The sequence below is a fragment of the Anser cygnoides genome, chromosome 16, assembly GCF_040182565.1.
Source record: "Anser cygnoides isolate HZ-2024a breed goose chromosome 16, Taihu_goose_T2T_genome, whole genome shotgun sequence".
Lineage (NCBI taxonomy): Eukaryota > Metazoa > Chordata > Aves > Anseriformes > Anatidae > Anser > Anser cygnoides.
Window position 1 is genome coordinate 767,335 of NC_089888.1, and position 13,208 is coordinate 780,542.

A 13,208-nucleotide genomic window follows, 5' to 3' on the forward strand; every position below is an offset into this window, starting at 1 on the left:
CTGTGAGGCCTGATGGTGCAATTCATTTGGACAACCGTATTGGACTCTCTCTACCCCCTTTGGTCCCTGCAACCAAGCCCTGCATGGAGCCAGGGAGATGCCCAGCGGCTCTCACAGATGGGGCTGCAGAAGTACCAGGCTCCCCTGCAGTAAATACGCTGCTGGCATGGGCTGTGTCAAGCAGGTCTGGAACACTCACAAGCTTTTGGAAAGCTGGTTTGGAAAGGAAGTGTTGTGTGCATGTGTGATTTGAGGTCTTGTTTTGCAGCTGAGGGGTCAGGACCTGGAGCGTGGACTCACAGCTCGGGGGTCTGGGGAAAGCTGGAGCAGCCGCTAAGCGCAGGAGCACAGACTGAGCCGCGTAGCTGCTGGAGGGAAAAATACTGCCTCGTGCCCCTTGATTCCAGCACAGGGACTAACAGCAATTTGATGTTTTACCTGGAAAACTTGCGAGAGCAAACAATTAAGTGGGATTCAACACAGCATTTTGCCTAAAATGTCAACACAGCAGTGGGGCGTTTTGAAACACAAAGAGCATTGACAAACATTTCCTGTGCTGGAGACACTGCAGCTTCTTCTCCACAGTGCAAACGTCACTGGGAAATGGGGAAATCTGGGAACTTGTTTGCACTGGGGAAAAGACAAAAGTGCAGTGAAAGTACAACATTGCAGATGATCGTTTAACTGAAACAATGTCAGCTGCTTGCCTGCAGAGGGGAAATCACAGCATGGCCAAAGCTATTGCCATCTTCCTCTGGCAGCAGCCGCTCTTGGTCTGAGAACTGTGCAAAGAATGACTGCACGCGGTGCTGTATTACAGCTATGTGCCGGCTGCAGGGAGGCTCTGCGGTGTGCCTGACAGGTTCCCTTCCCTGCTAGCAAGACTTCCTCTGGAAAACTGGAAGTGAAGGGGAATTCTTTCACATTATTCCAAGGCCGTGTGTGAGCAGGGACCCAAACCACCTCACTGCAGCCAGGCTGGCAGGAGCTGCTCCTGCAGAGACTGCCCAGGGCTGCGACACCTTCCAGCGCCTTGGCCTACTGGGATGCTCTCATTGTGCCTTCGGTGGAGCCAAAGATAAATCCTGTCCTTGTGTGAGGACATGGGAGCACACCCATGAAGCAGCTGCGGCACTCTGGAGCACCGTCCGCTGGAGTGCACAGCTCCGGGACAGGCGCTTGTGTCCGGCATGGCTCTGCCCCGCTGCGCTGCTCCGCGGCCGCTGCAGCCGCTTGTGCTGCCCCGTCAGCAGCCGCCCTGTCCTCATGGGGCTCGGCCAAAGCGGCTGCTGCACCCGGAGTGTGTAACCAGGTGGGTGCTTTGCCAAGGCAGTTCCAAGAGGATTTTGTGTTTCCAAAAGAGCGCAGAGGAAAGGAAGTTGGGGCAGCCTTGGACAGCAGCTCCCAGCAGAGCTGGGGAGGGGGCATGTCTCTGCTCAGCCCCGCACCGACACGCTGCACAGAGGCCACAGCACACAGTGCCCTGGGGGTGTCAGAAAGCATCTCCTTCGTGCTTGCTGGTGCATCCAGGCGACCGTTCACAGCTTTCATACCCAGGCTGTATCCGTGTAGGTCACGGCAGGGGCTGCCTGCATGCGTGGCTGCTACCAGCCCTGAGAGTGGCACTAACGAGCACCTGAATTAATGACAACTTTGTACTTACATCAGGCAGCTGGACACCTGCAAGGACTTTTCTCCTCCTTTCGCCTGATTAAAGTTTGATGGAAATTGAAACAGAAAAGTTACTGTTGTCTGCCTAGATTGCTGTAAGCGACGGCTGAGCTTTCCCTGAGCATCCCCTCACCTGCCGAAGCCCACAGACCACAGCGCCTGGTCTGTAGCCTCCTTAAGAACAGCAACATCCATACCTGGGTTTCATTCCCAGGTCCCACGGGCAAGGTGCAAGGCAGGTCAGGGGCAGGACACCGGGCTGGGCCAGGCGCCGCAGGGAAAGCCCTGCTTCCCTGCTTGCAGTCCTCACGTTAATGAGGAGGAGAAGGGTGCCTGGTTCCTTGACAGGAACCCCTGGCATGAAAACAAACTGATGCACAGTGGCATTTCTAATAAAGATATCAGGGTGCTTCAGGGACACTCAAGTTCGGTGTTATGTCTGCTATCTGCAAAGTCAGGTCACAAAGGAGAATTAGCTTGCCCAACCCCTGCTGTTGACTTGCATGCAAAAATTACACAGCAAACTAGTACCAAGTGCAGAATCTGTAATTTGCAGCAGCGCCTACAGCACTGTTTTTAGGCTGATTAATATTCAGCGCACTGCTGTGAAAATGAAAAGCCAGACAGAATTGTCCTCCTCCCCTTTCTGCATCCATGAAGATGCCAAGGGTAATGGCTGAAGCAAGGAAACAAAAACAAGATTCACTTTCGGTCAAGCTGATGCAGGTTTTTTTGGGCTACAACAAAACATTCCATTCTCTTCAGGTTATTTAGCCTCATCTTTTAACCTGTTTCTTTCTTTCTTTTTCTTTCCTTCCGTTATTTAATTTCAGGATGTTTAAAAAAGAATAGCAAAAGATTTTCTTTGAAGCTACCAGAACAAAACATTAGGCATTTCCAGAAACAGTTTCTCTTTTAAAAAAGGGATTTTTTTCTGACGTTATTAAAAACACTTTCCCATGACTATTTGATCAGAGCTCCATTTGAAAAGCCCTTGTACCGATTGTGGGAAAACTGTCCCCGTGCGGAGCTCGGAAGGAAGCACGGCACAGCTCGGCACAGCACAGCTCGGCACAGCACTGCCCACGGAAGCAGGGGGGTGTCCAGGGCTTGGACAACGCAAGAAGCTCCCGGAGCTGGTGGCACCTCAGGAGGGACGCGGGGGGGCTCAGTCATGGAGGTGGCACCCACTGAATGGAACGAGTACAGCTTGGTGTCCCCGAACATGAGATCCAAGTTACTCGCCACCTGGGGTGCCCCCAGCCCCCCCGCACCCTGAGCCTTTTCAGTCTCTGGGTGCACACAGTGGGGGCCTGCAGGCTCCCCTCCCCATGCCAGCTCCTCTCTTTGGAGCCCCCTGCTCTGCCCTGGCCGTGGGCGAGGGCTTTGCCCGTCTCCCTGCCACGGCCCTCCCCTCGCCTTGCTCAGTGGGAGAGCCCCCCTGGCACCCAGACCTGGCTGGCTGCGGTGGGACTGGGTGCTCTTGTGCAACGACACCAGCCTGCGAACCAGGAAAGCGGAGACACAATAGAAGCTGAGGCCACCGTTTGCCTTCAGTGTTTTGGCTCTGCAGGTCTGTGCGCCAAAGTGAACCTTCACCCGTAGCCCCAGACCTCGTGTCTCTCTGCTGTGTCAACAGGAGCCGGAGGGAGGCTGGGTGGCACGCTGTCAAAGCAAAGCCTGCAAACGCAGACACACATCCGAGGTGCTGCTGGACAAGAAGAGCTGGCATGGTCTGAGCCGAGCTCCGGCCAGACACGGCCAGCCCCGAGGACTCTGGATACACCGGCCAGTGGCAGGGACGTGGCAGCAGCACTGCTCCAGCAGCAGCTGCAAATGGCAGTGTCATCTGCAGCGTGTTACCTGCAGCGTATCATCTGCAGCATGTCATCTGTGGCACGGACCAGCTGTGGTGGTGAGATGAAGCCTCCCCGTCCCTCCATCGCCGCTGCTCGGGGCCGGCGGGGCAGTTCCACACAAAGCCACCCTCCTGCCCCTGCAGCGGGGTTGCAGCTGCAGGCTCCAGGTGCCCGCCCAGCCCCGGGCCCAGCCCCGGCCCCGTGCAGCTCGCAGGGCCCCCGCAGCCCTCGCCCTGCCCCTGCAGCAGCAGGGAGAGCAGCAGCCTGGGCTGTGCCAGGCCACCTGGACGGATTTGCTTTTTGGCATTTTCTTTCTAGGATTATGGAGGAGATCTTTACACCTGCCTTTGAAATTATTCACAGGCGGTGAGCTTGAATTGAGAACTGGCAGTTTCTTTCATCCTGTTCCTCCTGTTTCCTTAGGACTGGAAGCCAAATGTACCTGGCGAGGCGTTGCGTATTGGGCAATTTGGCAGTGAGATCTGTCTCTCCCTTGCACCACCGAGCTCTGCAGCCTCCTCACGGGGCTGTCAAGGGGCAGCCAGCCACACGGGCTCATCCTGCTGCTGGACGCACACATCACTGGCACGAAGTGCAAGCCCCCAGCACGTCAGCATTTACTGCGGCAGGCCCTCTCAGGGGAAGGACACCTGCTCGTCATGCATCCGTACCAGCACCTCTGTGCTCGCTGGGTGCAGAATGCGTCCCACCAGCACCCTGGGACAGTGCCGATGCCCGGAGCTGCAGAACGCTGCTAGCAGCAGGCACGCTGGCCGATGAAAGGCCGAACGCAACTGCCAGGAGAGAAGCTGGTGACATCCTCTGGCACCAGGCGCATCGGGGCAGGGGCCCGCTGGCGGTGCAGCAGCCCCACGAAGCCTTTTGGCACAGCGAGCATCCAGGAAACCGCCTCGGCCAGAGGGAGCCCCTCCCGAGCCCCCGCACTCTGCGGCCACACGCCTGGGGGGTCCCGGGGGTCCCAGCCCCGACCCTGTCAGCGAGCGAGGAACGCGTTTGTTCATGTCAAAACAGCCGCCGGATCGCTGGGAACAAGCAGGGAGCAGGAAAAGGGAATAAAAGAACCAGCAGCTCAGGGACAAGGGCAGAATAAATCTGCATAAATACAAATGAGGGGAATATTTATTCCTCTCATTGACCACATTTCTGCAGCTACTTTAAATTGCGAGGGAGGCATGACCTGCAGCGCTGGGCAGGGGTTAGGCCCAACTCTGGGGCTGCAGCTCGTCGTGGCTCCCCGCCTTTCCAGCAGACTTGCCTATTAAATATTCTTTGCAGGCAAGTTACTCCTGTAGCTGATAGGGGAGATAAATAGCAAAACCCTTGCAAATGCAAAACTCCTTTGGCAGTTTGGAAAGAAACCAAATCACGTGCTGAATGCAGATGAAGAAAAGTCCTTTTTATTGCGAGGAGTAACAGAAGGGATGTGGATCGGCCTCACCCACAATGCAGCACATCCAAACCCACTTGGAGATTACAAGACAGGATAGCATGTACTCTGATCAGTTCAAAGCGTAACTGTGAACAAATCAGCTACGTACATATTTAGATTAGATTGTAGGCCTTTCTTCCTACTTTTTAACAATATGAAATCACTGGAAACAGAAAAATTTCCTTTTCAAGTGGTCAACTAATCACAAAGCAGGAGGAGAGCAAAGACAAAGACTTTACATTTCATCAGCGTTTGTCCCTTTTCTTTCTTTCCTTTCTGTGGATTTGGTGCACGTGGTGCACGCTCACAACATTCACGTGGGGCCAGTGCCTGTGGAAGGACTCGCCGCCAGCTGCCGGCTGCCTCGGTCACGCACTGGAGACGTGTCCCCGTGCCATGGCTATCACCGGCCCTGAACCCAGCCCCAGTTGCCTGGGGAGGACTTGTGGATCGGGCCACTGTCTGTCGGTGAACGTACGGCCACGACAGCCAGGAGAGCACACGGGCAAGACCCGCAGCTCCTGCCGCTGGCACTGCGGCAGCACTGCAGTTGGCACGGCTCAGCCTGGCAGAGCCACCAAATCCTGGTGAGGCTGAAATGTAAGGTAGAAGAAATAGCGTATTTTCTTGGTTGTATTGCTCCCGTTTTCATGTCTGTTCTCTGTGCATCGTATCATCCTCCTCCCTTCGCTCCTCCTCCTCCTCCTCCCGGTGCAGCGGTGGGAATGGGCTGGGGGGCACCTGGGGGATGCTGGAGCTGAGGCAGCGCAGGGGCAGCGCGGGAGCAGCTCAGCTCGGTGCAGCAGCTGCTGTTGCCTCCCAGCAATGGCACCAGGCTCACCCCGTCGGGCTCACCTTGCCTAGCACCAGCACCAGCACCAGCACCAGCACGCCCAGCTCTGAGCCCCGTCCCCAGTGAGCAAATCCTTACCTGAGGCACTGCTGGCCCTGTGCCTACTGCGTGCTCCTGGCATCGATGCCTGCAACTGGGAGAGACGGAGCCACGTGAGAGCCCCCGGCCCAGCCGAGCCCCGCGGTCCTGTCCCGGGGCCCTGCTGTGCACCGCCTGTGCCGGGGAGCCCTGGCGTTATGGGCAGAGATGATTTAGTGCCCTGAGGAATTCACCTCTGGGGAAGCTGGGATGGCTTCCAACTCTTTCTTCCCTCTTCTATATATTAACTTCGCATGCATATGAAGCTTAAAGCTCTTACAATCACCTCTGCAAATATTAATTAATCCTCACAGCATCCTGAGAACCATTATTCACTCCTACTAAGTAAATATTATTAAATCCTTTTATGAGAGGTGAAGTGAGTTTTCCAGGGCCGTACAGAGCATGAGCAGGAGCACACAGACCTCGTTTTACGGTGCGACCCCATCCGCCCGTAGCCGCAGGACCTGCTCCTGGCTGTACCTGTGCCAGGACCATGTCCTCATCCCACCCGCTGCCCCCACTGCCACCCCGCTCCTGGCACCCTGCGGAGCCCAGGGCTGCCCCTGGGGCTGCACTTACTCTGCAGGAGCCAGTCGATGAAGACAGCTGGAAAGGGGTAATTCTGCAAAAAAAGAAGGAGACGTTAACGGGTGTGAATACAGGCGCTGCGGCTGTGGGAAGGCAGGAAGGTGAGGAAAGGCGAGGGATGGGTCGGGGCCAGACCCGGCAGAGCGTGTGGGCAGGGCAGGTCCCATTGCTCTATTATCGGTGGGGACACGGCCACGGGAGGAGACAAGGGCATGGGAGAAGGCTGGGGAGCGCGGGAGCCTCCATCTAGAACCATCCCTAAAGCCAGGTCCCAGGGCTACACCCGGCGCTGGCAGCACCTGCAAGTCCAGCTCCACAGAATGCTCCAAGGTCACCGGGAAACTGGAGAGGGCAGACTGGATTTTCCCAAGGAGTCCAAAAAAGACAATGCCTGTGGAGAGAGAGGGAAGGAGAAGGAGAGGCAGAGGCCGCCAGGCTCGCAGGGCTGCCTGCAGAGCCCTGTCCTGCCCAGAGCCCCCAGGGCTGGGGCAGTGCCTGGGAAATGCAGTCCCTGCCCCCAAGGTGTTCCCAATTCTCATCTTTCCTGTGGGTCTCAAACCCCCTGGGTTCACAGGTGGTGAAAGCCGTTGTTCTGGAGTTATCTGGTGTATGAAATGCTTTGGTGACATCGTGAAAACTTTCCGTGGAGTGAAGCAGCAACTGCGCCTGTGCCTGGCTCGAGGCGAGCAGAGCTGGGGAGGGACAGACACGGCTCTGGGGGCCACGCGCCGGGGCTGCCTCGCTGCAGCAGTCCGGGTCTGGTCCTAATTATAAACCCCACAGTAAGGACAGCAGGGTCCGTGCGTGGCGCTCTCACCACGGCGGGCAGCGGGAGCAGAGCCACGGCCGGGACCCCAACACACTGCTGGGTGGGGGGGGACCTGAGCTGCCCCTGCCACGAGCAGAGCGGCTCCTTCCCCATGCCCCCTGCTCTGCTGAGGGCATCCTCTGCCGGCAGAAACACCAGTCACAGAAAAGCCATGTGTTGCTATAAAAATTATATAGAAAAGTTCGCAACTTACGGTTGAGAAATTGTAGTTTGATATTGATGATGCTGAACCAAATATTCACTAATGGGCAAAACTGCAATGGTAATAAGTGGAACAACCTTGGTGAGAATATCGTAGTTGTAGCAACTCGTTTCACTAACATCTTTTGAGTCTCACAGACTTTAAATCAAGATGGAGCAATCAGCTCCTAGAGCATAGTTTCCTCCACGGAAAAAGAGCAATATAAATTGTTCAGACTACTTCTCAAAACAGCACAGCTTCTATTTAACAGAATAAAAGATTTTCTAACAAGCACCTTTTTTCTAAGTGAGGCTGTCGCTTCTGTTTACCGTACCTTCTCTGTACGAAAAGGCATTTCACAAAGCAATTGGTTACAAATTATCCCGTAACATTGCATGATGGAATTTGAATTGCTTCTAACAAATAAATCCTGACTGTAAGAAAGATCAAGGAAGTTTGCAGAATTCAGTTATAGAGCGCGGGTGTGTGTCTGTACATGCACACACATATGGATACGGATATGTAAATCTGCTGCACGGTTGTGGGAAGAACACTGATTTCAGCCAAACCTTCTTACATGGCAGAATTTCTTGCACTCACCAGTGCAGGTAGGAGAGACCGAAGAGAAGAGTTCAGCAAACCGCTCACCAAATTGGTGAAGAGGCTGGAAGGGGAAAAAGGCAGGAATTACCAAGGAGGCTGACAAAACCCAGGTCTCAGAATCAAGACAAATCTGAAGCACAACGCTGGGTTGCGATGCTGTGAGCACCGAAGATGAACACGCATTCTCTTCTCTTCTCTCTGATGTTAAAAGATGCTGCAAGCCCACAGCTCCCCCAGGCTTTAGCAGGAATTATAGGTGCTCAGGACTTTTAGTATCTGCTTAGCGAAATCTGATTGTTAACGGTAAATCTGTGCCCAGATTTGAGACTGAAATTTTGCCCTACTGCAAACATGCAAAGAGCTGACCCGTGGCTAGTCCTGCACATTATTTTAACCATTTCCAGATGCACATACCAACTTCCCATTCCTTTACAGGGTTCTCAAAAAATGGCTTTTATATGAGAAAAATCCCACAGCTTCCTGATGGCTGGACAACGGAGCTTCCTTTTAGTCTGCATGTTGCCACTGAGGCTTTCCTGGTGCTAACCTTCCCCCTGCAGTGCTGGGGGTCTGCAGCCCGGGGATCAGAGCCCAGCTGGGCAGCTCGGGGGGCTGAGCCCCGAGAGGTGAGGGAGGGAGAAACCTGCCCAGGGGCAAAATGCACGTCTGTGCTGAGGGCCGTGGCTAAGCCCCACGTAAGGCCAGTTTGGACTCGGCTCCTGCGTGCTGTGGCTCTGTCCTTGCAAACCACCACAGGACTTCCGAATGAGAAGCTGCACAGCATGTCAAATTAGCATGGGGCTGGTGAATATTTCCCCCACTCACCCCTTTCGCAGGTTGACTTTAATGCCACCGTACAGGTTGCTGCAATCCTTAATAACTAACTTGAGGTCACCAGGGGTGTCTTGTGTCAACGCAATGTGGGACGTGATGTTCGTTTCCACCGAAGATCCGCTCAGAAAGAGAAATATTCTGAAAAGTAAGGAAATAACTGTTGTGGCTTGGAGGGCTATGGAGAAGATGAAAGCACAGAAAAGCAGTCTCTGTGGCTGAGACGCAAGCTGGGGCTCGGCTGTGACTGTTTTCATCTCAGGACTTTCATCAGGCTCCTGTTCGGGTTAGCAGGTCATCGAGCCCCTGAGTGCTAACAGGCACAGGGGGGCTCCAGGGCAGCTCGGACTTCAGAGGAAGGAAGGACTCATCTACATGAAAGAGCATGAAGCCTTCTTGGCACTTTGCTTCCAACACCTTGTTCACAGCAGGATCACCACCTCTGCCAGCATCTTGGGGTTGAGATCTGGGCCTTGGTGAAGTCAAGAGCTTCTCTTAAGGAGAACAGGATTTCTAAAATGCATTGCAAATGCATATTCACAGCAGCTCCAGAGCCGCTTGCAGTGCACAAGCTCCCCTAAGAACCAAACGTTTGCGGATGCTTCTCCAGCCCCCTGAACTGCCCCAGCTCCCCCAGCCCCCTGGGACCCCATAAACCCGTTGTGCTTTGCTCGCCCACCAGCCCTGCTCACCCTGGCAAGCTGAACGTCAGCTTCGAGTACAGGTTCAGCACCAGCTCACCCCCAGGAAGGACCTTCCATGATGCTCGGGCTTTGTCCAGGCTCAGCACCTTCAACCTGGGGGTTGAAACCAAAGCCAACCCGAGCTGAGATGGGAGCAAGCCAGGCTGCTGCGAGCCAAGCTTGCTGCACAGCAGATGGCAGGAGCAAGCCCTACAGTCTCTTCTGCGACCCATTGGACTTGCTACCTACATGGATAGCCCTGGTTAAAAGGTGTAGGTGGGGAAGGGCCAACCCCTGCTCCAAGAGGAGAGACCTTCAAAGCAGGACCAGGTTGCTCAGGGCCGCGTCCATCTGAGTCCTGGCCACCTCCGAGGACAGAGATTCCCCCACCTCTCGGGGTGCCCATTGCAGTCACATCACCCTCATGGGAAAGACTTTTCCTGGACCTGTGTCTGGTTGGAATTTCCCCTCATGTGGGCTGCAGGCCAGGTACTGGTGGTCTGTGTAACAGGAAGGATCTGGTCCCGCCCTGGAGCACCTCTTTAGGGGAACCCCCACCTCTGGGCATTAGTTGTTAGAAAAATGCCAATTAAGTATCTGCTATTATTTACTACTGCTTTTTTTTTTTTTTTTTTTTTTTTTTTTTACTATTGCTATTTTTTACTACTAAAGCTTAGTTTTAAAACACCAGGCTCTTACAAGCTGTCACCATGTCAGGGAAGCTGGTGGAAGGGCCACAGATCTGCAGTGAGCACCACCACCGTGCTTCTGCTCTGACTTACCAGGAAAAGTGTTGTGTCGACTTGTCAGGGACTACAGCACCCAGCGGTCCTCCTTCACCCAGCAGTCCTCCAACTCCTCCTTCGCCCAGCAGTCCTCCAACTCCTCCTTGGCCCAGCAGTCCTCCTTCACCCAGAAGACCGTCGAGACCAAGTAGACTTCCATTGCCTACAAGACCTCCTTTTCCAAGCAGCCCCGTGCCAAGCAGACCTTTCTCTCCGAGAAGGCCTTTATTGCCGAGGAGGCCGGTGCCGAGGAGCCCTTCCCCACCAAGGAGGCCTGTGCCGAGGACACCAGCATTCTTGGATTCATTTTCAGTGCCAAGGAGACCTTGACTTCCTTCACTACTCGGACTTTTCCTGCCGAGAAGGCCCGTACCAAGCAGCCCACCGTCACCGAGAAGGCCAGTGCCAAGAAGCCCACCTTTTTTGCTGATCAGACCTTCACCGCCGAGAATATTGGTACCGAGCAGACCTCCTGCAACAAGTGAGTCCCAGTTATTAATCTTCCTTGTTCAGAATATCATTTTTGCCAGCAAAAGGGTCACCCTGCGCATCTTGACTGCTAAACAAAAATGCTTCATCACACCACATCCTCCGTCCCCGCCAGGCTTCGTGCCAGCTGGGACTGCCTGGCTGCTGCCCGCATTTCATCCTGACAGACTGAGCAAGCTGGCAGGTCATTCCCTTTTAGCTAAGACTTTTAAAAACCAGCCCAAATCCCTCTGTGGTGCCTCCTCCTCCAGGGTGAGTCCTTGTTGGGGATGTCTCTGCCCAGGTGGGGGCCAGTTTGGCAGTGCCGGAGGGTGCGGGCAACTGGAGTGTGGGAACGCGCCGGCACCGAGGGGACCCAGCGGGGAAACCTCTGAGCTCACCGTCTGTGGGCTGTGCTGGGCCAGACCCCAAGATGCCTCCCAGGTTGAGAAGGCCCTGGGAGGGGGGCAGGAGGCTCCCGAGAACGGTGAGACACCAGAGGGGCAGCATCTCCGTCCCAGTACCTGCCAAGAAACACACATCAGCCCAGGCAGCGGGACGCGGTGGCCCTGGACCCCCGCCACTCCCCGTCCTCCCCGTGCGTCACCCTGGGCAAGGGTTCTCCCTTACCCTGGGACCCCTCCCCAGCACCGGGAACCATCCCCGGCCCCCACACCCCCATCCCACCTCCCTCACTGTCACATTTTGTCCGAAGCAGGGAGCTGCCTTGCTCCAGGGCAGTTCCCATCCCCACACCCTGGTGCAGAGCTTCTGCCTGGCATCGCAGGGAGGCTGCGGGGAGGAAAATGGCATTTTGGAGAGAGCGGGAGGAAGGAGAAGAGGCAGGAGGACCTTGTAGAGAGAGAGATGGATTGCTTCAAGCTGCTCAGAAACGGCCCTGAAATAAGAACAGATAAAAGGGCACAGCCAGATAAAAAATGGTGTGTCAAAGCCACGTCCTTCTCCACCTTGTGAAGAACACCTTGCATTATGAAAGCTCAAAGCACAGCCAAAATCAGATTCACTTCCCTGTGGTCAGGTTGTTTGTTTTTCTCATTTTGCTTCAGTCAAGCCTATGAAGAGAGCCCATTTTTCTGTGTTTGAGCTGCCTCTAGTGAAAAGAGATCACCCTTTTGGATCTCATGTTCCTACACCACTTGGTCTTCTTAGGGTTGCGACCAGAACTGTGACATGCTGGTTTATGCCAATAAACGTGTTTGCAAAGAAGGGAAAAATGCAATCGCCGAGCCATTTCTATAGATCTCAAGTCCAACAAAACATACATACGCCTGCACAGCCAATGGCGTGGGCCCAGCCAGCCTGGCATTGTCTCCTTTGTGAAAGACAAAGTACAATCTGCATATTGCAGAGCTTCAGCACTAAGAAATAATGTTATTTAGGTCATTCTGAACAACTTAGCTGTTCCAGATACTTTTTAAAAAAAAATCCCTCTATGACAGTTCTTGGCACAATTAAATTAGACTTTAATTCACTAGACTGTCTTTTACATTTTCCCTTTGATCAGCACGTAATGATGCACAGCTCCTGTAGCTGTGATTATTGAACAGAAGAGAAAGATAGAGGCTTGAGCAGCTTCGATTGAGAATTGTGTCAAATAAAATCAGTGGGATTTGTTGGAGGGTCTCTGCAAGACGTGCATAGCATTGTAAGAGGATGCCAAAATGGGTTTCAGGTCTTTTAAAAGAGCTCTTAGAGAGAATATGTGACAAAGCAGACAAATATCTATGCAGGTATTAACTATATCCAACTAGTCGGTACACTTCCTTGGTCACTCACATTTAAGTGAGCTGAGCATCTTGTACATGCAAAATGTATGCATGGCTTTGCAGATAAGTGCTTATTTCATACCAGCTGAGATTAGATCTGATAAGCTGAAAATTGTTCTGAATTCTGGTCAACAAGAACAATTAAAGGAGTCCTAGTCATTTCTTCTAGCTCAGTCATTATAATAGACTTAACAACAACAAAAATAAATGTGGAATTTGACAAGCAAGAGCTCTGCTGGCTTTAAAAATTAATTTTCATAAATGATTAAATGCTGCTACAGAAATCAAAGGAAAACATCATTAAAATTCTTGCTTTTTCAAGCCGAGTTACACTTTGCTGTAGGTCGCCTAATGGGAACAGGAGTTCTGTGGCTACGGTACCTTTATGCCTCTTACCTGGAGCCCTTTGAAGTTGCTGTGCAGCTGCCTACAGCCTCTTATCTGCTGCTGATAGGGAGCAGCTCTTATATACCCAGCAGAGTGCAGGAACAAGGAAAGTACAGGGAAGGATGAAATAGGAATAATTTCCCCGTGTGGGC

At 53.6% G+C, this 13,208-nt stretch overlaps 1 protein-coding gene across 1 annotated transcript; it reads right to left on the reverse strand.

Annotated features, from left to right (window-relative positions):
* Nucleotides 1–4,926: 4,926 nt before the first annotated feature.
* Nucleotides 4,927–11,571, reverse strand: LOC125180452 (BPI fold-containing family B member 4-like). The gene is made up of 10 exons (XM_048050676.2): nucleotides 11,284–11,571; nucleotides 10,412–10,886; nucleotides 9,639–9,743; nucleotides 8,941–9,087; nucleotides 8,113–8,176; nucleotides 7,525–7,585; nucleotides 6,802–6,893; nucleotides 6,494–6,536; nucleotides 5,912–5,966; nucleotides 4,927–5,721 (listed from the first exon to the last, which is right to left on the reverse strand). The coding sequence occupies exons 1-9, from the start codon at nucleotides 11,390–11,392 to the stop codon at nucleotides 5,935–5,937; spliced, it is 1,128 nt and encodes a 375-aa protein (XP_047906633.2). The 5' UTR covers nucleotides 11,393–11,571; the 3' UTR covers nucleotides 4,927–5,721; nucleotides 5,912–5,934.
* Between the last annotated feature and the right edge of the window lie 1,637 nt (nucleotides 11,572–13,208).